The sequence below is a fragment of the Loxodonta africana genome, chromosome 7 (assembly GCF_030014295.1).
Source record: "Loxodonta africana isolate mLoxAfr1 chromosome 7, mLoxAfr1.hap2, whole genome shotgun sequence".
NCBI lineage: Eukaryota > Metazoa > Chordata > Mammalia > Proboscidea > Elephantidae > Loxodonta > Loxodonta africana.
This window is the reverse complement of record NC_087348.1, coordinates 20,428,262-20,438,653: the sequence shown is the minus strand read 5'-3', so window position 1 is coordinate 20,438,653 and position 10,392 is coordinate 20,428,262. Positions and strand designations below refer to the sequence as shown.

At 39.0% G+C, this 10,392-nt stretch overlaps 1 protein-coding gene across 1 annotated transcript; it reads left to right on the top strand.

Annotated features, from left to right (window-relative positions):
- The first annotated feature begins 4,592 nt into the window (after positions 1-4,592).
- On the top strand, positions 4,593-5,303 carry LOC135232023 (olfactory receptor 9G19-like). Its single transcript, XM_064289301.1, has one exon. It carries the CDS (start codon positions 4,593-4,595, stop codon positions 5,301-5,303), a length of 711 nt encoding a protein of 236 aa, XP_064145371.1.
- Positions 5,304-10,392: the final 5,089 nt, after the last annotated feature.

Below are 10,392 nucleotides of genomic sequence, written 5' to 3'. Positions count from 1 at the left end.
TCAGTAAAGAACATTGTTGAGATTTGTATTGGGGTTGCATCGAATCTACAGATTGCTTTAGGTAGTGTTCTCACTTTATTAAGGAAAAAAAATGATAAAATAAAAGAGCTGAGCATAAGATTTCAAAGGGCACCTAGAGAAGACAAATTAAAGTATTATGATGACATGTGCAAAAGCCTGGAGATAGAAAACCAAAAGGGAAGACACATTTAGCATTCCTCAGGCAAAAAAAAACTGAAGAAAAAATTCAAGCTTCAAGTTGCAATACTGAAGAATTCTATAGAGAAAATATTAAACAATGCAGGAAGCATTAAAAAAGGATGGATCAAATATACAGAATCACTATACCAAAAAGAATTTGTTGATGTTCAGACATTTCAGGAGGTAACATATGATCAGGAATCTATAGTACTGAAGGAAGAAGTACAAGCTTCACCGAAGGCTTTGGCAAAAATCAAGGCCCCAGGAATTGATGGCATATCAATTGAGATGTTTCAGCAAACAGATGTAGCACTGGAAGTGCTCACCTGCTTATGCCAAGAAATTTGGAAGACAGTTACCTGGCCATCCAACTGGAAGACATCCATATTTATGCCTATTCCCAAGAAAGGTGATCCAATCAACTGCAGAAATTATTGAATAATATCATCAATATCACATGCAAGCAATATTTTGCTGAAGATCATTCAAAAGTGGCTACAGCAGTATATCCACAGGAGACTGCCAGAAATTCAAGACAGATTTAGAAGATGACATGGAAACAGGGATATCAATGTTGATGTCAGATGGATCTGGGCTGAAAGCAAAGAATATCAGAAAGATGTTTACCTGTGTTTTATCCACTGTGTGGATCAAAACAAAATATGGATAATGTTGCAAAGAATGGGAATTCTGGAACACTTAATTGCACTCATGAGGGATCTGTACATGGATCAAGAGGAAGTCTTCCAAACAGAAGAAGGAATACTGCATGGTTTAAAGTCAGGTAAGGTAAGTGTCGGGGTCGTATCCTTTCCCCATACCTATTCAATGTGTATATTGAGCAAATAATCCTAGAAGCTGGACTATATGAAGAAGAACAGGGCATCAGGATTGGAGGAAGATGCATTAACAACCTGCATTATGCAGATGACACAACCTTGCTTGCTGAAAGTAAAGAGGACTTGAAACATTCACTGTAGAAAATACAAGACCAAGCCCTCAGTATGGCTTGCACCTCAACTAAAGAAAACAAAAATCCTCACAACTAGACCAAAAAGCAACATCATGATAAACAGAGAAAATATTGAGGTTGTCAAGGATTTCATTTTACTTGAACCCACAATCAACACCTATGGAAGCACCAGTCAAGAAATCAAAAGACACATAGCATCCAGCAAATCTGCTGCAAAAGACCTCTTTAAAGTGTTGAAAAGCAAAGATATCTCCTGGAAGACTAAGGTGAACCTGACCCAAACCATGGTGCTTTAAATCGCCTTATATGCATGTGAAAGCTGAACAATGAATAAGAAAGACTGAAGAAGAATTGACGCCTTTGAATTGTGGTGCTGGCAAAGAATACTGAACATACCGTGGACTGTCAAAAGAATGAACAAATCTGTCTTGGAAGATGTACAACCAGAACGCTGCTGAGAAGCAAGGATGGCGGGACTATGTCTTACATACTTTGGACATGTTATCAGGAGGGATCCGTCACTGGAGAAGGACATCATACAGTGGAAAAGAGGAAGACTCTCAATGAGATGGATTGACAGAGTGGCTGCAACAATGGGCTCAAGCATGGTAACAACTGTGGAGATGGTGCAGGACTGGGCAGTGTTTTGTTCTGTAGTGCATAGGGTCACTATAAGTCAGAATCAACTTGACAGCACCTAACAGCAACAACAACAAGCCTTCTTATCAGTGGTGCCCTGGTGGTGCAGTGGTTTAATCATTTGGTTGCTAATCAAAAGGTCAGTAGTTTGAATCCAGCAGCTGATCTTTGGAAACCCTGTGGGGCAGTTCTACTCTGTCCTACAGGTTCTCTGTGAGTCGACAGCAAAAGTTTTTGGTTTTTATCCATGAGCGCAGGATGTCTTTCCATTTTTGTAGGTCTCTTTTCATATCTTGTAGCCGTGTTTTATAATTCTCATTGTATAAGTCTTTTATGTCCCTGGTTAGGTTAACCCCTAGGTATTTTATTGATTTGGGGGCTGTTTTAATTGGTATTGATTTCTCGATTTCTTTTTCAGAGTAGTCTTTGTAGTGTAGAGGAACCAAACTGGTTTCTGTGTGTTGATCTTGTATCCTGCAACTTTGCTAAACTCTTCTGTTAGTTCTAGCAGTTTTCTTGTGGAATCTTTAGGGTGTTCTGTAGGCAGGGTCATGTCCTCTGCAAATATAGTTTTTCTTCTTTCTTTCCAAATTGGTTACATTTTATTTCTCTTTCTGGTCTTATTGTTCTGGCTAGGACTTCTAGTACAATGTTGAATAAGTATGGTGATAATGAGCATCCTTGTCTCGTTCCCATTCCCAGAGGAATGGTTCTCACGCTTTCTTTGTTGAGTATGATGTTGAATGTTGGTTTCTCAAGTATGCCCTTAATTATGTTGAGGAATTTCCCTTCTATTCCTATTTTGCTGAGTGTTTTCATCAGGAAAACGTGTTGAATTTTATCGAATGCTTTCTCTGCATTGATTGATCATGTGATTCTTTTCCTTTGTTTTATTTATGTGGTGGATTATATTAATTGATTCTCTGATGTTAAGTCACCCCTGTAATCTTGGTACAACTCCCACTTGATCACGATGTATGATTTTTTTTTTTACATATATATAAAAAATATATATATGTTACTGTAATCTGTTGGCTAGGATTTTGTTGAGAATTTTTGTATCTATGTTCATAAGGGGTATTGATCTGTAGTTTTCTTTTTTTGTGGTGTCTTTTTCTGGCTTTGGTATCAGGGTTATGCTAGCCCTGGAAACCCAGGAGGCAGTATACCTCAGCCCCTCAGGTTCCCTGTTAGAATGCCTCAGCAGCAGCAGGATGGGTATCGTCTGTGAACCATTAGATGGCTTTCTTATGCTCTAAATTATTCTCCCAGCCCTCTTCCTTTTCCCCAATTGTTCCAAGAGATCTGTATGCTTAATTTCTGGGATTCATTTTGCATAAGCAGGAGGGTGTGGGGTTCCCTGGCTCCCTGGTGTGCTCGATGATGATTAACTTTACCGTGATGAAGGTAAGAGGTTTTTTTAGCCTTTCCCTTGTGACCCTAATACCTTGCAGCATGTTTTCTCCTTTTCAAAATGGGTGATAGAGAACTTGACATAACTAATGCCATAATGATACTCTAAGTAAACTATCAGATGCAGTGCTGGAAGTGCTCACTCTTCTATCCCAAGAAATTTGGAAGACAGCTACTTGTCCAACCAACTGGAAGGGATCCATATTTATGCCTATTCCCAAGAAAGGTGACCCCAAAAAATGCAAAAATTATAGAACAATATCACTAAAATCACATGCAAGCAAAATTTTGCTGAAAATCATTCAAAAGCGGCTGCAGTGGTATATCCACAGAAAACTGCCAGAAATTCAGGCCAGATTCAGAAAAGGATGTGGAACCAGGGACATCATTGCTGATATCAGGTGGATTCTGGCTGAAAGCAGAGAATACCAGAAGGGTGTTTACTTGTGTTTTATTGACTATGCAAAGGTATTTGACTGTGTGGATCGTAACAAACTATGGATAACACTACAAAAAATGGGAATTCCAGAACGCAATTGTGCTCATGAAACACTTGTACATAGATCAAGAGGCAGTTTGTGTGTGTCAGGGTTGTATCCTTTCGCCATATCTATTCAATCTGTATGCTGGGCAAATAATCCGAGAAGCTGGACTGTATAAAGAAGAATGGTGCATCAGGATTGGAGGAAGGCTCATTAACAACCTGTGTTATGCAGACGATGCAACCTTGCTTGCTGAAAGTGAAGAGGACTTGAAGCACTTACTGATGAAGATCAAAGACTACAGCCTTCAGTATGGATTGTACCTCAACATAAAGAAGACAAAATCCTCACAACTGGACCAAGAAGCCACATCATGACAAATGGAGAGAAGAATGATGTTGTCAAGGATTTCATTTTCCTTGGGTCCACAATGAACACCCACGGAAGCAAGAGTCAAGAAATCAAGACACATTGCATTGGGCAAATCTGCTGCAAAGAAATTCTTTAAAGTGTTGAAAAGCAAAGATGTCACGTCGATGACTAAGGTATACCTGACCCAAGCCAGGAATAAGGGACAGTACTGTGCCTAGAACAGCAACTGGGGCTCAAAAACATTTACTTTGAACAAAATGAATAGTCCCCAGTAGCATTATGGCTTTACTGCTACAAATGCATTTTACTGAAATGAATATATTGAGACTGAGAGAACTCCCATCATTTTCTCAAGTCAGGATTCCTGCTCAGATCTCCTCAGTCTAACACCTTTAGTCTTCACCCCAACACATGTACCTGGTATACAGAATGCCTTCATTTAATATGTGTTGAGGAAATTAAACACCATTTTAGGTGAGGCTCCTTTAGCCATGGAGAGGGGCAATCGCACCATGACTGAGTTCATCCTGGTGGGCTTCACCACAGACCCTGTGATGCAGTTGATCCTATATGTGGTGTTCCTTGGTGTGTACTCTGTGACCCTGGTGGGAAACACCACGCTCATAACATTGATCTGTAATGACTCCCGGCTCCACACACCCATGTATTTTTTCATTGAAAATCTGTCATTCCTGGATTTCTGGTATTCCTCTGTCTACACCCCAAAGATCCTAAAGACCTGCATCTCTGAGGACAAAAGCATCTCCTTTGCTGGCTGTGTAGCTCAGTTCTTCTTCTCTGCTGGACTGGGATATAATGAGTGTTACTTGTTGGTCACTATGGCTTATGACCACTATGTGGCCACCTCCAACCCCTTACTTTATGCTCAGGTCACGTCGAAAAGACTGGGCATCTATTTGGTTATATGTACCTATTCCGGAGGTTTTGTCAATGCAATAATACTCACCAGTAACACATTCACATTGGATTTTTGTGGTGACAATGTCATTGATGATTTTTTCTGTGATGTCCCACGACTGGTGAAGTTGGCATGTGGTGCGAAGGAGAGTTATCAGCTGGCGTTACACTTCCTCAGGGCCTCCAATGTCTCAGTCTGTGCTTGTTTTTATTTGTTGTTCAGTGAGTTAGTTGCTGGGAAAGTAGATGGGAGCATCTACTTACTTCGCTATCTAGCTCCACCTCTTCCTGTATTGAATATTTAGTTATAGTATAAACTCACAAGGAAAAAATGTAATTAATCAATAGTAAACATGTGTAGGAACTATAGAAGTTTTAGTTTAAGCTTAGTTTATAAGTTTAATAAACTGAGCATTAAACAAATTACATTAAATGAGGGATTAAACAAGGCCCTCATTGAGACAGCAGAAAAATAAACCCAGAAATAAGTACTATGACCTCAGTTGTTTCTTTCCTCTTAGTTCCTCCCTCCATTGGCCAAAATTAATTGATCTAATTTCTATAAATTGGTCTCCTGGAGCAGAGAGCAGGATGGAAAAGATTGGGAGTGGATCTGGAAGGGCAGATGGGAGATATCCAGCATGCCACAGACATTCCCATATCTGTCATATCTATGTGCTTACTAATATCCAAATGTATGTGTTTGGAATGGAAACCCTGGTGGTGTAGTGGTTAAGTGCTATGGCTGCTAACACAAAGGATCAGCAGCTTGAATCTGCCAGGCGCTCCTTGGAAACTCTATGGGGCAGTTCTACTCTGTCCTATAGGGTCTCTATGAGTCGAAATCGACTCGACTGCACTGGGTTTGGTTTTTTTTTTTGGTTTATGTATTTGGATACATGTGTATAAATATACATACAAATATAATATGTTCCATTGGGATTGAACAAAACTCAACAAGAAATATGAAGGAAAATTATGGCTGAATACTTAAATCATTTGGGAATCAACTGAAACTAAATAAAACCTTTCTAGTCTTATTACATAAGATTGGCCCAACTTTAGCAACGTTCAGTTTTATTTGGTTGCCTTGTTAGACATTTCCCCAAGCAATAAAACCATAAGAAATTCCATGATTCTAAAACCCTTGGGATTTAATAACTGTAACAAAAGATCTGGAACTAGCTGATTAGATTAGAATGTTGGAATGATGGTGTTGCTGCAAATTTTAGGCAAATTGTACAATTTAGGTATTACCGGTAGCATAGATATTTTGTCCTATTCCCACAATAACCCAACAACTATTTACGTACTGGAAACCCTGGCGGCATAGTGGTTAAGTGCTATGTCAACTAACAAAAAAGTCTGCAGTTTGAATCCACCAGATGCTCCCTGGAAACCCTATGAGGCAGCTCTACTGGGTTCTATAGGGTCTCTATGAGTCGGAATTGACTTGATGGCAACAGGTTTTTTATTTACATACTGTCACATGACAGGGGCTACAAAGCCTCATTTTCATACTCCATCACCATTCTATGGCAATTTTGAAACTGCTGAGAGTGAAAAGGGAGACCTAGCAAGTCCTACTATTAGTGAAGAGAAAAAGCAATTTACATTAAAGGAAGGGGTAGAAAATAAAACCATACGATTGACACAAAAGCTAAAAGAAAGGCCATTGAGAACTACACTCTATTTGGAAATATGCGGGAACTGTCTCTATAGTCCATCAACCAGGCTGTGTATTATGTGACTAGTTGCCATTGGTTTTTCTTACAACTGCTTGCAAAAAGCACAGGGTTGTCAGAGGTTTCTAGATCCAGCATGTCATATGGAATGATAAGCAATTCCTTTAGGAGTTAAATGCTATTATTAAAGCAGATCAGAATGTGGATTTGGTTGACATGCTTCTATATAATTAGAGCAGTTCATCCATTCATTCACGCAGCAAACATTTGTGCCTACTTGGTGCCAGATACTGTTTTAAGCAATGACATCGAGCAGTGACAAAAAAACAAGCAACAAAGCATACTCTTCTTGAAGTCACATCCTAGTGGGGGGCAGGTGGGGGCAGACAGCAAATGAAGTAAATCGGTCGATTATAAGGTGAACCAGATGGTAAGTGAAGAAAAACAAAGCAGTGAAGGATAATAGGGAGTACTGGGGAGAGGGGGCAATTTTGGAGCTGGTGATCAGGGACAATCTCAATGAGAAGGTGACATGTTTATGAGGAAAAATAATTTAATGGAATAAAATAATGTCCAATGAGGACAGGACGAACAGCAAGTGCAAAGAGTTTGAATGTGAACATCCTTTAGAGTACAAATGACCAAGATGCAAGAGGTCACTATCGTTGCTCTCTCCAAATCAAGCATTTGTATCCAAGTGTGTGTGGATTCTGTGTGGGAAAATGCAGATGCTTCCAGCAAAGGATTCCTTGAACTATAAATATCCCACTTCACTATAAAGCTGTCTATTTCTACCTATGCTTCCCTTTCACTAGGTTATCACCATATTTACTGGAGGATATGGTGGGTTAAGGTATGAGGGTTAGGAGGTCTGGGGTTATTTGCCCCTTCTCCTCAATATATGACTAATAGAAAAAAACTCTGAAGAAAGGATTTATGTCAGAGCAGGGGGAGTCTAAGGTAGAATTTGCTACAGTAGGAAGAGCACAAAATGTGGAGCTAGAGGCACAGAGTTTTAGAGCCAGCTCTGCCCACTGATTTGCTTTGTGAATCCCGGGAGTAACTCTGCTTCTGCAGGGAGCCATCTATTTCCTCATTTGTAAAATAGGGTGGCCTCATGGGATAGTGTGAGACATAAAATGCAGTCAATCTTTTCTAGTACTTAATTTTTCATTGTTTTCTAAAACACATTATTTAAATAATACTTGAAGAAAAATTATTCTCCAGCAATATTTTTTTCCTTTATGAGCACTTTATTAATAATAACATTAAATACCACTCCACCATGCTATATGATTGTTAAACAGAAAGCCTTTTTTTTTTTTTTGATTGACATACTATTTTATTTCAGCGGTCTGTATGAAGGAAAATCACGTACATCCCTATCACATACATGTAAAAATACTAAGGATGTAGAGTGTACAAAAATGTTTTCTTGTAGTTATTTCACATCCTTGTGGGTCATAGACTCAAGGAAATAAACAGTTTTAGTATGACCAATAGTAATAGTAATACAGTTTCTTGGGTTCATAGTCACGTCTACTTAAAATTCTTAACCAGATGACTAGATCTTACACGGATTTAATGAAAGAACTAGCAAGGTCAAGAAATGTCACAAACTATAAAGCTACAGGAAAGTAATTCAATTACCAATTTAGAGGTTTCCTTTTTTTATATTTTTATTTAAATAAATACATTTCATGCTTGCTTGTAATGTACTATCAGGAGCAAGATATGGAAATTCTAGTGCCAAAAGTACAAATGGTAGCAGCAAAGTGTGTACATTGATGTGTAATATATAGACCCTGCTGTTAGTACAGAAGACGCTTACTTTCATACTCTAGGATAAGCAAGTGGCCCCTAAAAGAACAGTCAGCTTTAAGAAGCTGGAAACCAGGTATGCAGAAATGGAAAACAATACTGGAACAACGCTATGTAATTAGCGTTGAAAGCAAAGCGGTGAGCAACCTTGTAGAAAATCCAAGAGGAAATGGCCAATTCCTCCGAGATGGCTGTGTGATTACAAGAGGGCAAACTCAATGAAAGTTAGTAGAAGCTGGAGTCCGTAAAGCCTAAACTGTATTCTGACGGAATGATTCCGGGTTTCAGGCCTTTCCACCAGCCAGAATCCACAACTACAGCAATGGACAAATTACAAGGGAAGTTTTAGAAATCTCCGTCTACACAGATTAACAAAAAGCCTTTTTAATGGTTGTTCCCTCCCCATAAAAACAAAACCAAGCCCATTGCCATTGAGTCAATTCTGACTCATTGTGACCCTATAGGGCTGTGAAAAATTAAATAACTCATATCAAGTACTAAGCCTGGTACTTGGTACACAGTAAAAGCTCAATAAATGCTTGTTCTAGGAATAATTGGGGAACTTGAAAAGGGTTGTTCTGGAGATGAGCAGAAATGATCCCATTGCTGTCACATCAGGAAGAGCTGTTGAGTTCATGAAACTGGCAGGGACTGGCTTGTGATTTTGATCCATGCATATCAAGGCAGGGCCATTTTCTTTTTGTCTATTCATTCATTTCTTTGAAAACAGATAGATTTATCTGACTAGAACTTCTAAACTTTGATGCCTTCACATTAGCATGGCCAAATGTACAGAGAATGGGATTTAGTGTCACACAAACCTGAGTGCAAATCCTATCTCTGCTCCTTCCTCTCAGCCTATCTTTTCAAGTGTCCAATCCCATAATTTTAAAATGGAAATGATAAAAATGATATCTACCTCATAATTGTTACGAAGAGTGGAAATAATACACATAAATTTTCTAGTAGAGCACCTGGCTTCGAACACATCTTTCCTTTCTTTCTTCCTTCTTCTCTGTCTCCACTTCATTATTATCAATTTTGATAGCAATCAAGGCTAACTTATCCAATCAATACATTTATTCTCTAACTGGGTTTCCCAGAGATGATCTAGGCCATAAAATCCTAAGATGCTTCTTAAATGTGACATATAGGGTGAATCCAGTGATAACATTAACATCTCTAGGGTCTGCAGCCTAGAGTTCTGTTGTAGAACTGTGAACATTGTAGATAAATGTTCTGATCCTGGGGTTGGGATGGAGTAGCTTGTTTATGCACTCATTGTTGAGGTTGGCTATGCATGCATTGATTTAAGCAGTGCTGGAATTGCCTTCCTAACACAACCAAACTTTGCCTTAGCATCTGAAGTTTCAAGAATTTTAATATTAGGAAACCCTGGTGATGCAGTGGTTAAGTCCTACGGCTGTTAACCAAAAGGTCAGCAGTTCGAATCTACTAGGCGCTCCTTGGAAACTCTAGAAATGGTTGGACACTCGTTTAAGCAGTTCTACTCTGTCAGGGTCGCTATGAGTCAAAATCGACACCACAGCGAGTTCAGTTTTTTTGGTTTGGAATTGCCTCCCTAACACAACCAATCTTCGCCTTAGCATCTGAAGTTTCAGGAACTTTAATATTGGTTCAGATTTAAGCCATTATCTCCAAGAATGTTCTGAGTATGGCATCAGAAGTCCTCTGTGATCTCATTTTACCTCATTCCTACTGTTCCCACAAACACACTGTACTCCAGATAGCTAGCTCTGTCAAACTTCCAAACCTTTCTCCACCTTCCATTCAATTCCCTGCATCTATGTTTTTTTTTAAATAATTTTTATTGTGCTTTAAGTGAAATTTTACAAATCAAGTCAGTCTCTCACACAAAAACCCATAT